Raw genomic sequence first — 23,428 nt, 5'->3', positions numbered from 1 at the left:
GAGGATTTTGGGGGGGGGGGCAATATGCTGATGGGCGATATGGGATTCAAAAAATATTACTACCGGTTCTGTGGCATGGCTTTGTGGGAGTGGCAGGGGAAGGATACTGTAAAATCTCCATTCCCTCCCCACTCCACTAACCTGCTTTCCAGCTCTGTTCTGTGCAGGGCAACCAAAGAAGACCCAGCCAATCAGCTGGGACCCGGGAGGCAGAGAATAGATGTGGGAGGGGCCAGTCAGAGGTGGCATTTGCCAGTTCTCTGAACTACTCAAAATGTCCACTATCGGTTCTCCAGAACTGGTCAGAACCAGCTGAATACCACCTCTGGTGTTGACTCTGTAAACTGCTTCCAGAAGGCTGTAAAGCACTCTGAAGCGGTATATACGTCTACATATTATTGCTACTGCTATCCAGTGTTTCTCAACCTTTTCTTCACCATGGATCCCATTTAAATACTTTTTGTGGCCAAGATTTAAGATTTAAATCATAATGTTTTTCAAGCCTTTGCGGATCCCTTGTGACAATATTGCCATCCCGTAACAGGTTGAGAACCACTGGTCTAAACTATCTGGAGGTGTAAACAGTTTAGACTAATAAACAATGTAGAAATGTAAACGGTATAAAGGAATAATAATGTAATACTGCAACAGCAGAAACACAGACTATATCATGCAGAAGAAAATCCAGACAAAAGCAGCAACTGATTAAACATCTGAAGCACCTTCTACCTATCCCAACCAGGGTCTGAGAAGAGCTTCTTTTAACATAGTCAAGGGGCGGGGAGGAATCTCTGGCCCCTCTATTTTCACATCACCAACCTGACTAGCGGCCGTTATCTGTTCAAAAAAAGGACACCCTGAGATTTGATCACTGACCAGCATAAGAGCCAAGGAAAACCATAACCCAAGCAGATATGCTAGGTTTACAGTGTGCAAAGGCAGAAATAATTTCCCCTTCTCTGCAAGTAAGGCCCATGTGTTACTTTAGCTCAGGGGTCGCCAACCTTTTGGACCTCAGGGACCACCAAACTCATAATTTTAGATCCCAGGGACCACTAACCAGTTCTGTGGGCGTGTCTAATTTGTGAGGGCGGCTTGATGGTCATGTAACAGGCTGGGCATGGCTTGTATATAAATATTATAAATATTTATATAAATATTGATTTTTTTAAATAAAAAAAGAGCAACTTTTACCCAAAATCAGGCAAAGCAGGCAGGCAGATTGAGTTGCTCACAGAATCACAGATTCATTTAGAGATCTATCTGCCATTGGCTAGCCCTCTCCCAGCTTCAGGATTGTTTTGCCCACAGATTGGAGCATCTTCAAACATCAGGACTTCGAGTTATACACAGAGACTGTGCTTTTCTACATGAAGACCTGTGTAGAAAATGTCACTGTGGACAAACGCATATGGACCTTCCCAAACAGGAAACCCTGGATGACCAGCGAAGTCCAGATTCTGATCAGGGCCTGTGACCTGGCTTTTAGAGCAGGTTGACACCTCACAGTACAGCACTGCCAGAGCTGAGCTGAGAAGGGGCATCAAACATGTTAAGGAGGAAAGTCGAGGGCCACTTTACTGACAGTGACCCACGACAGATGTGGAGAGGGATACAGTCCCTGACCAACTACAAAGGCCAGGGCCCAACAAACAGCGAGAGCAGTAGCACTCTGGCAGAGGAGCTAAACAGCTTTTCCTCACGCTTTGAGACCACCAAGAACCTGGTCATACTGCCTCACGAGGACGATGACGCTGCACCGCTCTCTCTTCAGGTGCATGAGGTATCAAAAACACTGAGAGCAGTAAATCCCAGGAAAGCTGCTGGGCCTGATGCAGCAGTTAAAGCGTGTGCTGACCAGTTGGCAGAGATACTTACAGAGCTGTTCAATCTATCTTTAACATATGCCATCATCCCACAATGCCTGAAGGCTGCAACCATCATCCCCGTTCCCCAAAAAACAAATATAAACACTCTCAATGACTGTTAAGGCCAGCAAGTTCTCACTCTGGTCCGCTGTTTAAGCAGGAACCAGGAAGCTCCTGATTGGCTGAACCGTTTGACAGCTCCGGTATAAAAGGAGCTGTCAAACGGAATCAGCTCTCTCTCTCTCTCTCTCTCTCTCTCTCAGTTGCTGCCGCAAGCCGCAGTTAGGCGCAGCTGAGTTACAAGTTAACAATAAAGCCTGTTAGAGTTTGATGCTGACTCTGCCTCTTCTTCTAAGTGCGCCAAACATAAAACTGGTGACGAGGATGGGATGCTGATGAACTGAGGCAATTCCTGAGGCAAAAAGAGAGAGCACCACACAGCTGAAATCACTTCAAAAAGAGCTGTCACTAGAGCAGTCATTATTGAATGAAGAGATGGCGGCGGCGCCAAATTTTCCACCTTTTCAGCCAACCTCCGAGACATGGACATAGTACATCAATAGGTTCGAATACGTCATGGACGCTGAGAACCTTACTGATATCCCTCCTAACAGGAAGAATGCATATTTCCTAAGTTTCTGTGGGGCCACCATTTTCGACAACGCCACTGCGCTGCTAGCTCCTCAGACTGTCAAGACCATTACCTGGGAAGAATTACAAGAAGTGCTCAGTAACCACTATGCCCCAAAGCCATTGCATATCGCCCACCGCCATGCATTCAGGAGAAGAAGCCAAGCAGAAGGCGAGTCCATAAGTGAATACATGGCGGCTCTTCGTTCAGCCACCCTAAAATGCGGTTTCCGAGATCATCTAGACGATATGCTGCTGGACCAGCTTGTTTGCGGGGTGAGAGACCTTCGACTTCAACGACGGCTGCTGGCTAAGGGTGACCTCACCTTGAAGCAAGCCATTGAAGAAGCCCAAGCTGCTGAACTATCCAACTTATCCGCAGGCGAAATACAAAAACCAAGCAGCCTCCGCGGGATAAAACCCAGCACTGTGGTCCACTACGAAGACACCTACAGTGAAGATGATGACTTCGAAGAGGAAGAAGCATTCAATCGTCCCCAAACACCCCAGTCGACGCAGAGATAGTTTTTGTGCCGACAAGAAGCAACTTACACCACAGCTGATTTGTCTCAGCTATGGAGGAAGCCATCTGAGAGCCACTTGCCATTTCCAAAACGCTGTCTGCCTAAAGTTCCAGAGGAAAGGCCACATAGCTAGAATCTGCCAGGCACCTAAAATCACAATCCTGCCATCTCAACATCTCTGACAACCTAGAAATCTCAAATCCAAAGATGAATGCTATGCCATCAACAAGGCATTCACAAGAGCTGAGCCACTAACTTATTCTTTTAATGTTAATAAAATTAATGTTGATCTTCTCTTAGAAGATCAGCCACTTCAGATGCTCTAAGCAGGGCTTTAGACAGGATTTTCACTTCCCATGGGTACCCTGACACCCTGGTCTCTGATAATGGGCCCCAATTCATCTCATCCCCTTTTGAATTGTTCCTGGCCCAAAGAGGAATCAGACATGCTCTACTTTCCCTGTTTCATCCAGCCTCCAATGGCCTTGCAGAATGACCTGTAAGATCTGCAAGTCTCCCTGGGAAGAATGATGGAAGGGGACTGGTCTGCCAGGGTAGCCCAGTACCTACTTACCCAACACACCACCCCAAGCGCAGCCACCAACCTCTCCCCTGCCGAACTATTAATGGGAAGGAGACTCCAGAAAACCCTAGACAGGCTACACCCTAATTATGCCCCCAAGGCGCCCCTTGACTCATCTAGCAAGGGAATTTAGGCCTGGAGACCTGGTCTACTCCCAAAATTATGTAGGGAATCCCTTATGGTTGCCTGGGTGGGTTGAGCAAAAAACAGGTCCCAAATCCTACAGGGTGAGGTTGTCGGATGGACGGTTATGGTGCCGACATGTGGACCAACAAAGAAGCCGTTGGAGTACCCCAACAGGTCCAGCCCAGAGGGAAACCAAGGCTGCAGACTACGAATAGGGCAAAACCAAAGCCCATAGCCAACCGACTCGCAATCAGCGATCTCTAGAGGAAGACGTACCTGGGGAAGCCGTGACACCAACCAGAGACCACTCGCCGGCTTTCAGAAAGGTTCTAACGACACCGAAAGACCTTCCATGGCCAGCCAAGAATGACCAGAGAAGAGAGCCAACACCACCCCGAGGAGAGAACGCCAGCCTGGCAGCAGGTCCTTCCACATTGCAGGCTCCAGCATATCTAAGGTGCTCAGAGCGAGTGAGGTGTCGCCCCACCCATCTGAGCGACTACACTTGTGCAGAGCCAGGGGGAAGGAGTGTTAGGGCCAGCACTCCGGTCCACTGTTTAAGCAGGAGCCGGGAAGTCCCTGATTGGCTGAACCGTTTGACAGCTCCGGTATAAAAGGAGCTGTCAAACCGAATCAGCTGTCTCTCTCTCTCTCTCTCTCTCTCTCAGTTGCTGCCGCAAGCCGCAGCTAGCCGCAGCTGAGTTACAAGTTAACAATAAAGCCTGTTAGAGTTTTATGCTGCCTCCGCCTCTTCTAAGCGTGCCAAGCATAAAAATGACAATAGGCCCATAGTGTTAACAAGCTCCATTATGGTTTTTGAGCAACTAGTTTCACAGCACATCAGAGACTGCCTCCCGCCCTCCTTTGATCAACATCAGTTTGCTTATAGAGCAAACCGATCTACAGAGGATGCTGTGGCCATCACACTTCATAGAGCTGATATTTCAGCTGATATCTCCTGGTCCCCTAACACCAAGGCCATAGTGAACAAGGCTCAGCAGCGGCTGCACTTCCTGCGGGTTCTCAGGAAAGACAATCTGGATAAGAAGCTGTTGCTGGCTTTCTATAAAGCCTCTGTGGAGAGCACTCTGACATACTGTTTGGGTGTGTGGTATGCAGGCTCCTCAGCTGAGGACAGGAAAACTGTACAGAGGATGATAAACACAGCTCAAAAGTTCATTGGTTGCCCTCTGCCCTCCCTGGAAGACTTAGCCAGGTCCCGCTACCAAAGCAGAATCAAGGCCATCATAGAAGACCCCTCATACCCTGGCAATTATCTTTTGGATCTGCTGCCGTCTGGACAGCACTTTAAGTCAATAAAATCCCACACCACTAGACTAACAAATAGTTTCTTTCCCTGGGTCATCCAAACCGCAAATAAATACAAAGTCACTACCTTATTAAGATGTGAAAAAATGGGAAATCGCAATACCTCATTCAGATGTATAACATATTACAGTACAATCCATCTCTTGTGTATTACACTCAGCAAAGTGTCACAGTCAGTGTTGGATGTATATTTTGTGTATATTCGTAGATACTGTACTCTCTAATTGTAAATGGAGATGTGGGTACTTCATTTTTCTTATCTTCATTTTTAAGTGCTCTGGTTTTATTATATTGCGAACAGTTGCTGGGGTGCATCCACAGCTTTGTTGTACTTGTACAACGACAAAAAAGTTCTTCTTATCTTACCTCTTAGCTCAGTCTGTCACATAAAATTTGCTTGCAAGCAAACTCATAAAATTAACTCACAACACACCATGTATATAAAGATTGAATTTTTTATAAAAAAAGAGCAACTTTCACCCAAAATCAGGCGAAGCAGGCAGACTGAGTTGCTCACAGAATCATTCAGTGATCTATCTGCCATCGGCTAGCTCAGTCTCTCAAATTTGCTTGCCGTGAGTCTGCACTGAATTTGCTTGCAAGCAAACCTTCAGTCCTAATAGAGGTTTGGTGCTTAAAAGCAGAGCCGAGGATCTACAGACTAGCGAGAAAGCAAGAAATCCAACCATTTCCTGCTTCCTAGCTTATCTAAATCTCCCAGCACAGCAGAACAGATGATGGTCAGAAAAAAGGAAAAATAGAAATTTAGCAGGCAAGTTTACCGGGTAAGGAGTGAGTGGGCGGGGAGGGCTCGCACCGGCCATGTGGGTGGCGCAGCCTGGATTAATTGCTTTGGAAGGGTGCTCTGGGGGTGAGATTTCTCTGCGGCCCACCGGTTGGCGACCGCTGCTTTAGCCAATATTACGAGATAACACCAAGTGAGTGGATTGGAGGCCATATGTCTTCAAACTCTCTTTGGACGTGTGAACTCATCAGGCTTGCTGCATATCCACTGATGGAAGGTGCTGCACCTGGAACTGCTTGGTCTGCCTTCATCATTCAGGTAGGCACAGTTCCCTCCATCACCGAGGACCTCCAACCTGCAACACAAGAGCAACAAGGGTTAAAAGCTTTGTCCCCCGCTGGCATCTAACCATGTTATCAACTTGCTCTAGCAACATCTCTTTTCTGCTTTCCTTTCCTTCCCACCTGCAAGAGAGGTTTAATTCGCCCTTAATTGACTTAATTTGGTACCCTAATTTGCTTCTTTATTCCAACAATCTCCAAGAGCTGTCACAAGGTGCATAAGATCTACTTCAACATTCATGGTCTTGGAGGAAAAGTCAGGCAACCACAGTGACTTGGATTGGAGAGGTAGCAATGGAGTCCCCAAATTTCATGCCAGTAGTCAAGAATGAGCAAATCTCAACTCGCCAATAGGGAGAAGCAAGGTTGAGTGGGTGATAAGAAGATAGCAGTGGATTCATATGGGCTAGTCTGGCAGTAGTCAGTATGGTATTTCCTAGCAACTTTGAGCTATGACTCACTTCTCCTTTGTGCTCAGAACTGATGGGAACTGGTCCATCTGGAGGCCATACATTTGCTAAAACTGGTTGGTTTCAATCACGTGTGATTAGTGATGTGTCTATTCTCTTCCTGAGCCCAAATTCTGAGCTAGGGCTCCAAGTTAATTTAGAAAGCAGCCATATTGGGGCTATTCTTCTTGATGTACTTATTTGTTAGACTTATATTCCAGCTTTTTGTTTAGGGACTAATTTATTTTGATTTTACATTTATTTTTTTCTTATGTCCTATTTTTGGAGATTGCCTGGACAATTCTTGGCGAAGTTTTTCAGAAGTGGTTTGCCATTGTTTCCTTCCTAGGGTTGAGGGAAAGTGACTGGCCCAAGATCCCCCAGCTGGCTTTGTGCCCAAGGCACAAGTAGAATTCACAGTCCCCAGTTTTTTAGTCTGCTGCCTTAACTGCCAAGCCAAATTTGGCTCTTACAAGTACCTATCTAACATATGAGGAAGGTAAGGCTCAGAGGATCTGGCCAAAAGTCAGCAAGGAATTTTCAGTGGCTCAAAGGAGATTCGAACCTGGGTCTCCTCTCTCTTAATGTGAAATGTTCACTACCAGACCATACTGGCTCCTGGGGATGAGAAAGAAGGGCCAGTCTATAATCCCCAGGCATCTTTTATGGTTGAGAAGAGACCTAACCTGGGTTTCTCAGCTTAACCACTACATCACATTGGCTTGCTTCCATTCTCTAAATTCTCTAGTTTTAAGCACAAAGTTGGCATTTATGAAAATATGCCCTGGATGATGAATAAACTGCATGCCACTTCTTTTCAGCATTGGCTGGTGTAGAGTTTATTTCATTCATTTATTCAATTTATACGCTGTCCATCTCACCACTCCTCAAGTGAAGGCATAAGAGAGAAAGGATGACTCACGTGGAAACACTTCCGTTGACCCACGTCCAGGGTTGCTCTGGCTCTCGTTGGAGGCCAATCCAGTAGGGAATGCTGCCTTTGTAACGCTGCACAAAATCCTTTGGACAGAATAAATGGGAAACATTAAATTACATTAAATCACTGTGAAATGTTTACAGACCCCCAAGCGTACATATGTTTCAACAGTTTACCTATTTCCTCAATAATCAAATCACCGATATTTAGAGTCGGCCAATAATTCTATAATATTGTTTGATTATATATTATATATTATATAGGAGTTCATACCACGATACAGAGACTGCCTGCTCCATTTTCCCCAAAACGCTTGAGAACATTAAGTCTTCAGCTCCTTAAGCCAGCTCCTGCCCCAGAATCCCACAAAAAGGTGCAGCTATTTTAAATAGTTGCAGAAAGCTGCTATGTTGACACCCCTTAGACTTCAAAGCCCCCTTTTAGAGTCAAACCAGAGTGCTAACCAGCCCTAATATCAATGATTTCAATAAATCCTAGTAGAGGATGCACGAAGGCAAAACAACCGTGCTGTTTTCTCTCACTTCCTTTTCCTGAAAGGTTAAAAAGGATCCCACTCAGGAGAAAAGGGAGCTATTCCCCTTAAAAGGGGTGCAGCTATTTCAAAAAGGAGAGGCTGGTGTGTTTACTGGACTCAGTTCCAGAACACAGAGCAAAAAGAAGCAAAAAGGCTAAAGTAGAAAAAAAAGCTGGAGAGATGAAATCTGGAAAAAAGTAACTTTATATAGTCAGTAAACAGGGCAGTCATTAAATAAGGTCTACCTGTAGTAACATAGGCTAAAGATACTGGCCATCAATTAGAAAGTGATAGATGCTCTTCCTTAATGAAAATCAATCCAAACTTTTTTTCAAACTTCGCTATGGTCACGGACCAGCACAAAATGAAAATCAACATATTGTATAAAATCGATTCCCTGCTAGCAGAACTGATGTATGTGGACCCTGCGTGAAATTGGTACCAGCCACAATACAATAGGATATTTTCACCTCTTACCATTTCTTTATCGTCAATAACGGGCAGTGAGGCGTTGTTCAAAGAGCAGAAGTCTCGACTAGCAGACCAGGTTTCTTCTTTATTTGAGAAGTAGAAACATTTCGTCTGGAACCCAATCCAGTCAGTCGGGCACGGGCGTCTCCCAGGTTCAGAGGCTGCCAATAGCAGCTTACAGTCATCAGGGTTTGAAGTTGTCTTATTTATCGGTGATGCTAAGGGGGGGGGAAAGAGATCAAGATCTAACAAACATTCTCCAGAGTCAATCAAGCACAAATGTGCATGAGGAATACAGCTAGTCCTCAACTTATGATCGTAATGAAGACTGGAATTTCTGACGTCTTAACTTAAGTCGTGATGGTCATAAGCCGAGGCCTCACACAACTGACTTGATCTTACAACATTTTTTGCAGTGGTCATTAAGCGAATGCAACGGCCATAAAACAAACATGGTGAGTGTAAAGTGAATCCATTTTCCCCAATGTGTGAAATTAGAAGTAAACATGTTTCCAGCAAAAATGTTGTGACCCCCAAAGTCCCCTGTGCATCATGCCCGGCCACATACATTGGACAGACCAATAGAAGAATAAGTACCCGCCTGGATGAACACAAAAATGCAGTCAAAAAGCTGGAACACACTTCCTCACTAGTCCAACACATGGAAGCCACAGGTCATAGCATCAACTTCAATGGCACCAAAACCCTAGCCACTATAGAAAACCCCAGCCACAGAATCATCAGAGAAGCCATAGAGATTGAAAAAAGACCTGAAAGCATGAATAGAAGAGATGATTCCACCAGAATGTCAATCATTTGGAAGCCTGCACTCGCAAACAAAAAAATCTCCACACCACTAGCCAGGCAAACACCTGGGCATAAACAGATCCCCCCTGATACCTCCAGCTCAAACACACCCCAACCAGGCACCCAGATGAAATCTAGCTTCCTAACAAATGATAGACGTCCATTTACCCGGAGCCAAGCTACACTAAAGGCCTCCAATAAAGGAACACAATGTTGCCAGCCAATCAAGATACAAAAAGAGCCACAAAACAGACAGAAGATATTAGAAACACCAATCAAGCAGAACTCAGCAAACTCCAAGACCAATAAACACAGACCCAGATTCCCAACCAATCAGGATGAAGAAAAAACCCATTCTGGCACAGCAATAGGCTGCCCCAAATTTAAATCTGAAACCACTGTAAAAGCCTGACTCACAGACGGACACAATACAGAAGCCTGATGATGGCAGATGAGATTCTGCCGAAACATTGCTACAACTTTAAAAGCACAACTACAATGATGTGGGAAAATACCCGAACAGAGCTGAATACCATACATACATACATACATACATACACACACACACACACACACACACACATACATACATATATAAAACTGAAAATTAAAAAAAACCATTTAAAAACAATAAAATCAGTAGAAAACATTTTTTAATGTGACAAACCAAGAGAGGAAGATCATTTTATTACAATTTACAGAATATTCAGACAAAAAGGATTTCTTTCATTCAAAGAATGAACCTAGAGCCTTAGCTTACTTCCCCTTTTATAATTAACATAACAAAGGAAAAAAAGGGAAAAATAATCCTTCCTTTTCACAATAAATCAGCCACAAAGGTTGTCTGAAGTTAGATAACCAAATGCTAGTTGACACTAAGAAAATTTTCCTTATCAGGAGATAGTATCCTGCCATCCTCTGTAACCTTTATCTTTTCAGTTTAGGAATGTTAGAAGCTATCTAATCAATCCATACAGCCATAGGATAAAACAAAGTTTTCCTACCATGTTTCTCAGAAAATAAGGCCAGGCCCCCGAAAAAATGGCTAGACCATCTTTTGGGGGGTGACTTAATTCCCCCCCTCTTGCATCCTTGGGTGGGTGGGCGGAGACGGCTTGGATGTTGACCTCAGTGTTGGTGGTTTGAGAGTGTGTGTAGATAGCGGTTTGTATGTGTTTGTATGTATACACATACAAACTGCTATCTGTACACACTCTCACACCACCACCCAGCACAGATCAATTCCGTAGCCGAGACACTCATCTCCAGAACAAAATGCTTAGCCAACAAACAACACCTAAAAACTAAACTATACACTCTCACTAACATACTAACAGCCAATGTATTCCAAAGAAAGAAGATTACCCGCTTAATCCAAAAAGAAACCCCAACCAAAATCCAAGACAGAGAACAAGAGAACAGCAAAGCCCTCCTCCCATATATAAAAGACAACAGACAAAATCAGCAAGATCCTCCAAAAACACAACATTAAAACAGCACAAACAGAAAAATATCCACCATCCTAAGAAACCCTAAAGACAAAATCGAGTTAGAAAACCAAGGAGTAAACGAAGGAGTTCGTTGGCTAAGCATTTTGTTCTTGCACCGCCTGTCCCACCACATATATCGGACAAACTAACAGAAGAATAAGTGTACGCGCATTGAAGAACACAAGAACTCAATCAAAAAAGAAGAACCGATCTCTTCCCTGGCCCAACACCTCAAAGCCAAGGACATGAGATTGACTTTAAAAATACCAGAACTATCGCCAATACCAAACACTTCAACAACAGAATAATCAGAGAAGCCACAGAGATAGAAAAACGCCCACACAGCATGAATAAACGAGGTGACACCTCCCGCCTACCAGCCATTTGGAAACCCGCCCTCATGAACAAACGAGTACCTAACATGAAGAATGACACCAGAGCCACACCCACGAAGGCCAACACACTTCCACGTAGAAAGCAGACTCACACCCACACAGAAGATGAGACACGACCACGGACCAGAAGCAGTACCGCAGCTGCATCACTACCCGCTTCAAACCCCTCCGACCCATACATGAAGCGAACTGAAGCCCGTCATGAAGATGCGACACAACCACAAACGCAAAGCCAAACAGCAGCATCACAGCTCACCAGCTCAAATTCCCCAGCAACTAAGACTAACCTGAGCATAACCAAGCCCCCACCTGAACAGAACACACCCCCAGCCAATCAGAACACAGCCAACCCCCCAACCAATCAGAACAAGTCAAGTCACCCCCACCACTAGCAGTTAAAAGGAAGAAGCAGTTGCAAGCTCACATTACTCCGAGAAGCACAAAGCCGAAGACACAAGCCTGAAGATGATGAATGAGACTTCATTGAAACGTCGCCTAGATACTTGAAATTTTACGTGGGAGAAAACCCGAATAACCAAAGATCCACATACAAATACCCACGAAAACCTTAGAATACACACACACACACACACAAACATATATATATGGATCTTTGGTTATTCGGGTTTTCTCCCACATAAGATTGGAAGTATCTAGGCAACGTTTTGATGAAGTCTCATTCATCATCTTCAGGCTTGTGTCTTTGGCTCTGTGCTTCTCAGAGTGATGTGAGCTTGCAGCTGCTTCTTCCTTTTAACTGCTAGTGGGGGGGTGACTTGATTGGGTGGGGGCTTGGCTGTGTTCTGATTGGGTGGGGGTCTGTTCTCATTGGTGGGGGTTTTGGCTGTGTTCTGATTGGCTGGAGGTGTGTTATGTTCAGGTGGGGGCTTGGTTGTGCTCAGGTTAGTCTTAGTTGCTGGGGGATTTGAGCTGGTGAGCTATGATGCTGCTGTTTGGCTTCGAGTTTGTGGTCATGCTGCATCTTCATGGTGGGTGTCAGTTTGCTTCATGTATGGCTCAGAGGGGTTTGAAGTGGGTAGTGATGAAGTGGGTAGTGATGAAGTGGGTAGTGATAGTAATACCTGCGAGAACCTCAGAAAACAAATATATATATATATATATATATATATATATATATGTGTGTGTGTGTGTGTGTGTGTGTGTGTGTGTGTGTGTGTGTTTTTAAGTTTTCGCTGGTACTTACATGTATGGCATTGAGCTTTGCTGGGGTATTTTCCCATGTCATAGTAGCTGTGGTTTTAAAGTTGTAGCGACGTTTCAGCAGAATCTCATCTGCCAAGCCTAATGATGGCAGATGAGATTCTGCTGAAAACGTCGCTACAACTTTAAAAGCACAGCTATTATGACGTGGGAAAATACCCGAGCAAAGCCGAATGCCCTATATATATATAGCCCAAAACAAGGTTAAAATACAAATACAAAAAGAAAAGATCCAAAAGAAGACAAAAGAACCATAAAACAATCAAAACATTAAAAAAGAAAAGATGCATCAACACCCCTGCAGGATATATACACATATTATCCCCCCTAGTTAAATACTGATTAATACACTAGTACGACATTAGTTCCTACCCTTTGCAAAATACAGCCCCTAAATTTTTTTAAACTACTAAATTTATTGCTTTGTCTTCTATATGTTATATTTCTGACAAAGTAATGAACAGAAAGAATCAATTGTAACACATGTTCTGAATTGTAGGATGTCTAGAGTCATTCACTGTGATAGGCAACTATAGTAATTGAACAAACAAGCAGATAAATAAACCTGGGTTTACCCAGGGACAGTCCAACCTGGCTGCTGTTATCTCCCAGAAGGAGGGTAGAAAGGAATGCAAAAAACAAACCCTCACTAAAAAAATAAAAGCATCACCTAGCTTGCAATATTAGAGTTTGGATAACTTACCTCTGAAAAATCCAGTAGCAAGAACACCACTACCAACACCAGTACCAAAAACAATAACAACAGCAGTGACAATATAACACCAGTACGCAATGAAAAAATTTCTCAGATTTGAGCATTTGCTGTTCTGCATATTATCTAAAGAAGAAGAAGAAAAAAAAACTTAAATCAACAAGATTTCCAAAGTCAGGTTAAGAGGAGGTTGACAACGTGGGAAGAAAGTTCAACTCACATTGCTGGATGCACCCACTGAAATGAGGTCATCAGGTTGACCTTGTTCTCTGGAAAATCAAAGCCAGAAGACTCGTAAAGCATTCCTGGCCTGCTCTCGAGCTGCCATAAGGTGGGGCGTGGGGAGATCCAGGGATGGGATTCAATTTTTTAACAACCGGATCTGTTAAAAGATGGATCTCTTAGGTGATGGGTGTGGCTTGGTGGTCATGTGACTGGGTGGACATGGCTTAGTGGTCATGTTATTGGCTGGGTGTGGTCAACTCAATATCACTCACATCGAGGCATGCATCTCCTCGCCTGGCCTCTCATGACTGTGGGGATGCTGCAACAGTCGTAAGTGTGAAAAATGGTCATAAGTCACTTTTTTCAGTGCCACTGTAACTTTGAATGGTCACTCCACACAAGCAAAGTACCAGCAAAGAAGGGGGAAAAAACTCCATAGAAGTTCCTGAGACAGGTAGTCTAGTCCTGCCAAGAATGTAATAAGGGTTAACGGAGAGGCAGTTTCTGTAAGCAACACCAGGATGTTTCCTTCCTGCCTTCCTTACAGGATTAGGCCAGTAATTTCTTCTAACAACCGGTTCTCCGAACTGCTTAGAACGTTAACAACTGGTTCTAGTGAATAGGTGCGAACTGGTAGAATCCCACCCCTGGTGAGAGCCTAATAAAGAATTGAAAGGCTAGAATGAGTGATTGAAATTGTTGTTGTTTTTTAACTAGTTGGGCTTATTGTTATAGAAATGGCTTGTATATACTTTTCCGTAAAAGCAAAAAGTTGTGGTTGTACTGTTGTCTTCTACTGTGTCAAAGAGAGTCGGAAGTTGATGCCTTTTTCTTTCCTTTCCCCCCTTTACACTATATTTCTTTTCTTTTCCCTCCCCTTCCTTCTTCTTAGGTCTTTTTTTCAACTATTTTTTACATTTTCTTTGCATTTTATATTTTGAAAACCTATTAAAAATCATATATGATAAAATTCAGCAGGAATTTTGGGAAATCCAACTGGGAACAGTATTTTGGATTGCTCTTGTGTAGTCATGGCTTGGATATATTTCAATCCTTCATTTTGGAAGATTGGCTTCCAGAGTTTGGAATAAACAGAGTTTATTTCCTGTTTCTTCTTCCTGTACACGATCATGTCTACTGCTAGGACGATCATATCCATTGCTAGGATGGGCCTGCTCATCACGTTTACCGCCTACCACTTTTCAGCAATTGCTATCCACCCCAAATCCTGCAACCTGCAAACAGAAACGTTTAGCCTAAAGTACTTTACTAGAAATCAGGCAGCAGAATCCTTTCTTCAATAATACCATAATTCCACTTCTCCGAAAGATGCAACCATCTGCTTTCCCCACCCCACCCCTTCGGACCCGAACACCGGGTCACTTTTTCAATGGGGCCAAAGTAGCCCCACGGATAGCTCCCAATGCTTTTGTGTTTAATTATTTTAATCATTCTATAATTTTAGAATTGTAAGCCACCCAGTTGGTTGAATAGAGTACCTATAGAAATGGAATGAAGGAATGAATAAATGAATGGATAAAACAAACAAATGAATAAATAAACTGATGGTACCACAGAGAAACTACACAAAGTCTGCACAAAGGTGGGGTAAAATTGGCCTAAGACATTTAATTGCTTGAGATAAACTACACATGGTCCCTGGAACAAATCCATTTTTCCTCTTCTCCATTCTACAGCATCCTGGACAAGGAACATCCCCAGGCAGATCCATACCTAAAATCTATATTCTTGTATGTTTGAAGCTGACTTCCCACGCTCTCTTCTAATCCTATACATTTTAGGGCAGTGACTTGTTACCACTTACTGGGACTAGTCCCCCTTTCTCTAGTCCCATTTGCTTCTTTATTTCACTACATTTATTTTAAAGCTGTCCCCTGCGACAGATTCTGAACGCCTGCTCTCTGTCTCGTGAAAGATTAAAATTCAGCAGTTTTTCAAAGTCCAATTGGGGACAGGGTATGCATTTTGTATTGCTCCGTGGCCGTGGTTTGGATAATTCAATCCCTCATTTGGGTGAATGGCTTCCAGATCTCGATATTGTTACTATACCTGGTCCTTCCTCTTGTCCTCGTGCATTTCCATTGGGAGAAGGGTGCTGCAGCTCTTGCTCCTTATTTATGTTCCCGATTTCTATATTTATACAATCTGGAATTAGAAATGCAGCTGTCACAAGAAGAAAGGCCAAGATGCTTACAGAAGATGGCAAATTACTACTAATGTTTAGGTATAAGACACAGCCTTTTCAAAAGCATACAGCAGAAAATAACTTGTCATGCAAAGGGTTTTTATGGCCGTTAATAAATTGGGCAACTTTTCATTAGGGAAAAAAAAAAAAAAAAAAATCAACATTCCATTATCTACATTCTGTCGAATGCATTTGAGAATCTGTTGGTCTTGGCTGGTCTTCAAAAACTAAGAAGGGTGAAAGCCTAACAGAGAATCGAAAGGCTAGAATGAGTGATTGAAAAGCTTTCCATTCAGCAACACCCAAAAACGCCAATCCATGCACAACACACAAAAACACATGTGTCTTAAATGACTTATAAGAAATTAGATACAGATTCCTTTCCCAAGTTATAATTTCAGCAGAAAAGACTATAGCAGAGACCCAGGCAGGAGACCATAATTTTTGTTTAATTTACCAACATTTTTTATTTATTTTTCATTCAGTGACTCTTCTATTTCTATTCAGCTTGTCTATTCTCCTAAAATCCTCTCCTTTGTCAATATTTAAAGGAAAACTGAGAGAAATAGTTTCTACCCGTTTCCCTAAAAATAAGGCCTATCCAGAAAATAATCCCTAGCATGCTTTTTGTGTGCGTGCCTAATATAAGCCCTACCCCCCAAATAACCCCTAAAGAGCCTGTGCAGCCGCCTGGTCGCCCATTCTTTCTGGTTGCTCATGGTGCCGTGGCCACGAAGCGAGGCAGTGGTGGAGTTACCACAGACATCCCGCACTGGCTTACCTCAGGACCCCACAGCCAGGCCAACCATGCCCTGACACTTGCCTTGCGGTGGCAGCTCCAAAAATCATGTGCAGGAGGAGCCCACGTGGCCACCGGCTACTTCTGCTTGCTCGTGGCCTCATGGAGCAGGAGGCTGAGTGGTGTGACGGTGCTGTGGCTGCGAGGCAGGTGTCAAGGTGTGACCCTGAGGTAAATCAGCACAGGACGTGTGCAGCAGCTCCACCTGCCTCACCTCGTGGCCATGGCAACAGTACATTGCTCGGCCTCCTACTCCATTGTGGCCGCAAGGAAGCGTGGGTCAGCAGCCATGCGGGGTCCTGCTGGAAGGGGCTGCTGGTGCCATGGCCGCAAGGTGAGGCAGGTTTCAGAGCATGAGTGGCCTGGCTATGGGAGTCCTAGGTAAGCCGGTGCCTCACAGCGGTGGTGCTCGCACACCGCAAGCAACCAGAAGTGGGCCTCACATACATGGAGAAAAAAATAAGACACCCCCCCAAAAAATAAGCCCCAGTGCTTATTTTGGGACCCACAAGAAAATGAGACCTGGTCTTATTTTCAGGCAAACATGGTACTAATACAACTAATATCCACTGCAATGGCTGAAGCTTTTGCTACTGTTACAAATGAAGATGTATTCCAATACTTTCACTCTTTTTTAAAAAAAAAATTCTTTAAAAACAAAAAATACAAAAATCTCATTTCCATTAACAGTTATTGTGTCATTGTATAAACATGTTTCTTATTTTGTGACTATACATTATTTTTATCCTTATCCTTCACCCATTTGTACCACCTCTCCCATGTTGCATGGTATTCTCAATCCTCTTTGCCTTTCAGTTCCATAGTGAATTTATCTAATTCAGCACAGTCCATTATTTTTTGAATCAAAACTTCATCTGGTGGTATTTTATCACTCTTCCAATTTTGTGCTAACGTGATTCTTGCTGCAGTTAAGATGTGTACAATAAGGTATCTTTTATCTTTACTCAAATTCCCTTTGATCATACCTAATAAAAACATTTCGGGTTCCAAATTCCATTTATATTTTGTAAACTCAAAAAAACATCTCTGTATTTTCTTCCAGTATTTTTTGACCCCTATACATTGCTACCACATATGGAAAAATGTTTCTTTTGTTTGCACTTCCAACATTATGGTTTCAAGGCTGGATACATTTTTGCCAGTCGTGCCGGGGCTAAGTGTCATCTACAAAATATTTTATATTGATTTTCTTTGAATGCCGTCAACAAAGTCAGCTTCCAGTTCTCGGTCCAAGTCTTTTCCCACTCATCCAAATTTATATTATGACCCACATTTCTCGCCCAGGCAATCATTGGTCCCTTAACAATTTCCTCCTCTAGTTCTACCTCCAGTAAATAATTTTATGTTCATGTTATAAATATTATATCCTTGCCCGTCAAGATTTGGTCCAATTTTTGTAAATCTTTATCTATCCCTAGCTCCTTTACATCTTTCTTAAATTTAGTTTGAATTTGCAAATATACCCAGCAGTCTAATATTATTCCTTGTTCTTTTAGTTTATCCAGTGTTTTTAATTCCCCCTGTTCATCTATCAATTCTTTATATCTAATCATTTTTTTTATGTCCTTTGTATTTGGATATAATATAGCTTTCATAGGTGAGATCCAGTGTGGTCTTTTCAAATAATCCTTTTTTAAAATTTTCTCCCATGTTTGTAAAAGTGAGTCCCTTATCAAATGTCTATGGAAATAGGAGTGAATCTTATTCTTTTTATCCCATAGAAAGGCATGCCACCCAATTTGGAGGTCATGACCTATCGCCAAAATTCTTTTATTTTTTAAGTTTATCCACTCCTTAACCCATAGTAAAATTTCTGCTTGATAATATGTTTCCCATTTTGGGAGTCCAAGGCCGCCTCTGGTTCTACTATCTTGTAACGTTTTCAATTTTATTTGTGCTTTTTTCCACATCCATATAAATTTCATTATTCACTATCTAATTCCTGAAAAAAATTCTTATCCAATTTTATAGGTATTGTTTGAAAATAAGATAATAGTTTTGGTAGTATGTTCATTTTTATGGCCACTATTCAGCCTAATAGTGATAGTTGTAATTTTCCCCAATTGGCCAGATCTTTCTTTATCTGTGAAAGTAATTTCATATAATTATCCTCTTTTATGGAAGAGCACCTTCCTGTTAACCAAATTCCTAGATATTTAAGTTTTTTGATACTTTGTAAGCCCAATTTCCTTTCAATTTTTTTTTACTTTTTATCAAGTTTTTGGTTATTACTTTTGTTTTATCTTTATTAATTTTTAGTCCTGCTACCACCCCATATTCTTCTAATTCTTGAATTAGATAGGTCCCTGACTCCATTAGATCTGCCACAAAAAAACACTAAGTCGTCCACAAACACCTGTACTTTATATTCTTTTTTGCACTTCAGTCGAATCATTTCCTTTCTTTGTCTTATCTGATTTAAAAGCACTTCGATGGTCAAGATAAAAAGCAGAGGCGACATTGGACATCCCTGCCTAACACCTTTCATAATCTTAAAGTTTTCAGTAATCTCCCCATTTATAATTACCCTAGTTTTCTGGTTCGAATAAATTGTGTCAATCATTTTCTTGAGTTTAGATCCAAATCCCATATTTTCGACCCGTTGGATCAAGAACTGCCAGCTGAGATTGTCGAAGGCCTTCTGAGCATCCAAAAAAATCAACGCTGCCTGCTTTTCCGGGTGGGCCTCATAGTATTCTAATACATTTAATACTATCCTTATATTGTTCCTTATCTGTCTAGAAGGTAGAAAATCGTTCTGGTCAATATGAATAAGTTCCTTTAATATAATTTTTAATCCTTCTGACATTATTGTTGTGAATATTTTATAGTCTACATTCAAGAGTGAGATTGGTCTATAATTTTTAATCTGTTTGTGATCTAAATCTTCTTTAGGAATTATTGAGATATTCGCTTCTCTCCATGAATCGGGTAATTTGGCAAAGTCTAATACCTCATTGTACACATATAACATCACTGGTTCAAGAGATTCATAAATACATTTATAAGTTCTGCTGGAAGACCATCCAGCCCTGGCGTCTTATTATCTTTCTGCCTTTCAACCGCCCTTTTCAATTCCATCACTGTTATTTCTTTATTTAATATCTCTTTCTGTTCCTCTCTAATTTCTGGGAGATCTTTCCTTTTCAAATATTGTTCTATATTCTCAGGGTTTATTTCATCCTCTCTATATAGTTGTTTGAAATATTTTTGTACTATTTTCTTTTTGTCAGTCATTCGATATTCAAATTTTCCATCATCCTCCTCCAATTCTTGTATCAACCTTTCTCTTTCTAATCTTAATTTATGGGCTAACTACTTCCCTGGTTTATTTGCATGTTCAAAAAAATTCTGTTTTGCCCTTTTCACCTCTTTAACTCTCTCTTCCTGATTTATAATGTTCAATTTATGCCTAGTAAGAATCTTCTCTCTCCTCATTTTTTCATCTTGGGGTTTCTTTTTTTTTTTTTTTGTAATCTACTTTCTCGACAATATATCTAACCTTGTGTCTATTCCGAAATTGCTTCTGGGTTTTGTGTTTGCAATGAAAAATATATATGAAACTTTTGTGTTTTTTTTAAACTAGTTGGGCTTATTGTTATAGAAATGGCTTGTACATACTTTTCTGTAAAAGCAAAAAGTTGTGGTTGTACTGTTGTCTTCTACTGTGTCAAAGAGAGTCGGAAGTTGATGCCTTTTTCTTTCCTTTCCCCGCTTTACACTATATTTCTTTTCTTTTCCCTCCCCTTCCTTCTTCTTAGGTATTTTTTTCAACTATTTTTTACATTTTCTTTGCATTTTATATTTTGAAAACCTATTAAAAATCATATATGATAAAATTCAACAGGAATTTTTGGAAATCCAACTGGGAACACTATTTTGGATTGCTCTTGTGTAGTCATGGCTTGGATATATTTCAATCCTTCATTTTGGAAGATTGGCTTCCAGAGTTTGATGTTATTATTACCTGTTTCTTCTGCCTGTACACGATCATATCTACTGTTAGGACGATCACATCCATTGCTAGGATGGGCCTGCTCACCACGTTTACCGCCTGCCATTGTTCCTTGATTTGTATCACCTGGAATTACAAAGGGGGCTATCAACAGAAGAAAGGTCAGAAAGGTTACAGGAGATGGAAACGGCTACTAATTTCAAGGAACCTCTTTTTAGATATAGGACACAGTCTTTTAAGAAGTGTGCAGCACAAAATAATAGCTAACAGTGGTGTCCCCCGCAAGGCAGGACCCACACTCTTTTTACTCTATATGAATGACCTTTGCAATCACCTTATAAGCAATGGCGTCCTCTTCGCGGCTGACGTAAAACTATTCAACACCACTGACAATGCTACTGTCCTTCAAAGCAACCTTGATTATGTGCCTGAATAGTCAAACAATGGGCAACTCGAAATCTCGACCAACAAATGCTCAGTCCTACACATTGGTAAAAAAAATCAGTACACTAACTACAAGCTAGGCGGATATGACCTCGTTGATGACCCTCACTCTGTCAAGGACCTTGGAGTACTCATATCTAATGACCTAAGCGCCAGAGTTCACTGTAACAACATTGCCAAAAAGGCATTAAGAGTTGTAAGTCTAATCTTATGAAGCTTCTCCTCCGGAAATATAAAATTGCTAACCAGGGCATACAAAACCTTTGCTAGACCAATACTCAAATACAGCTCATCTGTCTGGAATCCACACTGCATATAGGACATAAAGACAATTGAGCGAGTGCAGAAATATTTCACAAGAAGAATATACACTCCTCTGCTCACAACAGAATACCCTACACCACCAGGCTTCTACTTCAGCTTCAACCGCAACAATACAAGAGCACACAACAGATAAAAACTCAATGTAAAGAGCTCCAAACGTGACTGCAGAAAGTACGACTTCAGCAACAGAGTGGTCAATGCCTGGAATGCACCACTTGACTCTGTTGTTACATCCTCAAATCCCCACTCCTTTAACCTTAAAACTATCCACTATTCACCTCACCCCATTCCTAAGAGGGCTGTATCGTGCATAAGTGTCTACCGTCCCTGACCTATTGTCCCCATTTATTCGTACCTGTTTATTTATTTATTCCCATTTATTCGTACCTATTTCCTGTATTCTTACTCATGGTTATACTTATACCTATTTCTTGTAAGCGATTGACAAATCAAATAAATAAATAAATTCTGGGAGTTGAAGTCCACAAGTCTTAAAGTTGCCAAGTTTGGAGAGCTCTGGGCTGGAGACTGATTTGTCCCTGAGGCAAGGGGGGGTGGGGGGGGAGACAGCCAGCAGCCCAGAGCCATGGAGGGCCAGGGGAGAAAGGAAGCTCTCTCCCTATAAATGGATTGGGGTGGGTGGGGGAGAGCCAGAAGTCAGACACGACTTAATGACTTAAAAACAACAGCTTAGTGACTTAAAAACAATCATCAAGGACAAGGGTCTTCATCATGAAGAATCATCCGAATATTACAAAAGCTGGGAATGTTGGTATGATTGGATGGAACAAATAAAATATAATACTAAATATTATTAAACTGTAAAGGAGGTAGTAACTCGCATTAAGACTTAATTGTAAGTACACCAATAATGATAACAAATAAGGAACCACAAACTGTCCATAATGGAATTGCTTTTTATTTGTTTTGTTCTCTCTATTTTTCTATGTTGTGTATGTGTTTGTTCATTTATTTAAATTGTATATTTAATAGTTTGTTTTAAACAAACAGGCCCGGGCGGTGGCGTGTTGCCCTGCGCCGTGGCCCCCGCCTGGCAGCGCGCTTCTGGGCACGAGGCAGCCGGGTTGTCCAAGAAGCCCGGCCGGCCAGTCGAGTGGAAGGCAGCGAGGGCCCTGCCGGGCTCGGGCGGAAAACCCGCTTGGCAAGGGGCCGGGGAAGCCTGCGGGCGGAGGACCAAGCGCGCTGGGAGGCAAAAATTCGGCCGAGGCCATCAGGCGGAGAGATGGCTGGCTGCCCAGCTCCCTTTTCCTGCCGCTCAGCGGCCTCCACTCGCACCGCCCGGGCTCCGCGCGCCTCTGCGGCTGTCCGTTCAAGGGGTCGCGGTTCTCTTTAAGTATCCATGGACCGAAAGGTGCCAGGAGGAGGAGGAAGAAACCCGGGAGCCGCTGCTCCTGAGCCTCCGGTGCCGTTGCTGCCGTTGCAAAGCGCCGCCGTGGCTCTTCCTTTTTGCCTTTCCCTTCCCGAGGCAACGTGGGACTGGAGCCCCGCGGAGCCGCGCCGGCGGTAGCAACTCCTGACTCAGGGGGGAGGGGAAGGAGGAGAAGAAGGGGGAGGCGATTCCCCCCAAAATAGGAATTCCGATTTTAATCGGAAGAATAACATGTCCGAAACACATCTCCTGACATATAAGAAAGTAGGTAGAGATTCCATTCCCTGAGTCGTAATACTTTCTACAGCGGAAAAAAAAACCATGGAGACCCAAGCACGAGTTTCACACATTCCGTGTAATTTTTCTCTATGTACCAAAACTTTTTATACATTTATTATTCACTTCAGGGACTCGCCGACTATCTCCAATATCCACGGTTTGCCCCGAATCTTCTGAAAACCGAATGAACTGATGCCAACACTTTTCGGATGGACTTGCTATTCACCCCAAATCCTGCAACCCGCAGACAGAAACGTTTCGCCTGAACTGCTTTACTAGAAAGCAGGCAGCAAAGTCCTTCCTTCAATAATACGGTAATTCCACTCCTCCGAAAAACGCAACTACCCGCTTCCCCCCCCGCCCCACCATCCCCTTCGGAGGCGAACACCGGGTCACTTTCCCAACGGGGCCGAGGTAGCCCCACGGATAACTCCCAATGCTGGGAGGCTCCCAAGGAACTTCCCGCCCAAACCCCGAATACTTAGCAATTTCCAAGCCCAGCCGCCCTCATTGCTCTGAACCGCATCAACTAACCTTCGGGTTACCAGACAAAAAATCCCTGTGAAGCTGCGTTACCTCAGCCTTTTAAAGGGCCGGTTTTCCAGATAAGGAAACGACTGGA

General features: G+C 42.8%; 1 protein-coding gene across 1 annotated transcript; it reads right to left on the bottom strand.

The window, feature by feature from the left end:
• Window positions 1–129: 129 nt before the first annotated feature.
• Window positions 130–23,428, bottom strand: LOC113450863 (C-type lectin domain family 2 member E-like). The gene is made up of 7 exons (XM_087923404.1): window positions 23,341–23,428; window positions 20,382–20,495; window positions 15,459–15,554; window positions 13,155–13,289; window positions 8,545–8,756; window positions 7,518–7,615; window positions 130–6,160 (listed from the first exon to the last, which is right to left on the bottom strand). The coding sequence occupies exons 2-7, from the start codon at window positions 20,473–20,475 to the stop codon at window positions 6,025–6,027; spliced, it is 771 nt and encodes a 256-aa protein (XP_087779530.1). The 5' UTR covers window positions 20,476–20,495; window positions 23,341–23,428; the 3' UTR covers window positions 130–6,024.

Source organism: Pseudonaja textilis, chromosome 2 (assembly GCF_049901715.1).
Source record: "Pseudonaja textilis isolate UNSWEBS1 chromosome 2, rPseTex1.2, whole genome shotgun sequence".
Taxonomy (NCBI): Eukaryota; Metazoa; Chordata; class Lepidosauria; order Squamata; family Elapidae; genus Pseudonaja; species Pseudonaja textilis.
The sequence above is the reverse complement of the archived record's forward strand: the minus strand, read 5'-3'. Positions and strand labels throughout refer to the sequence as shown.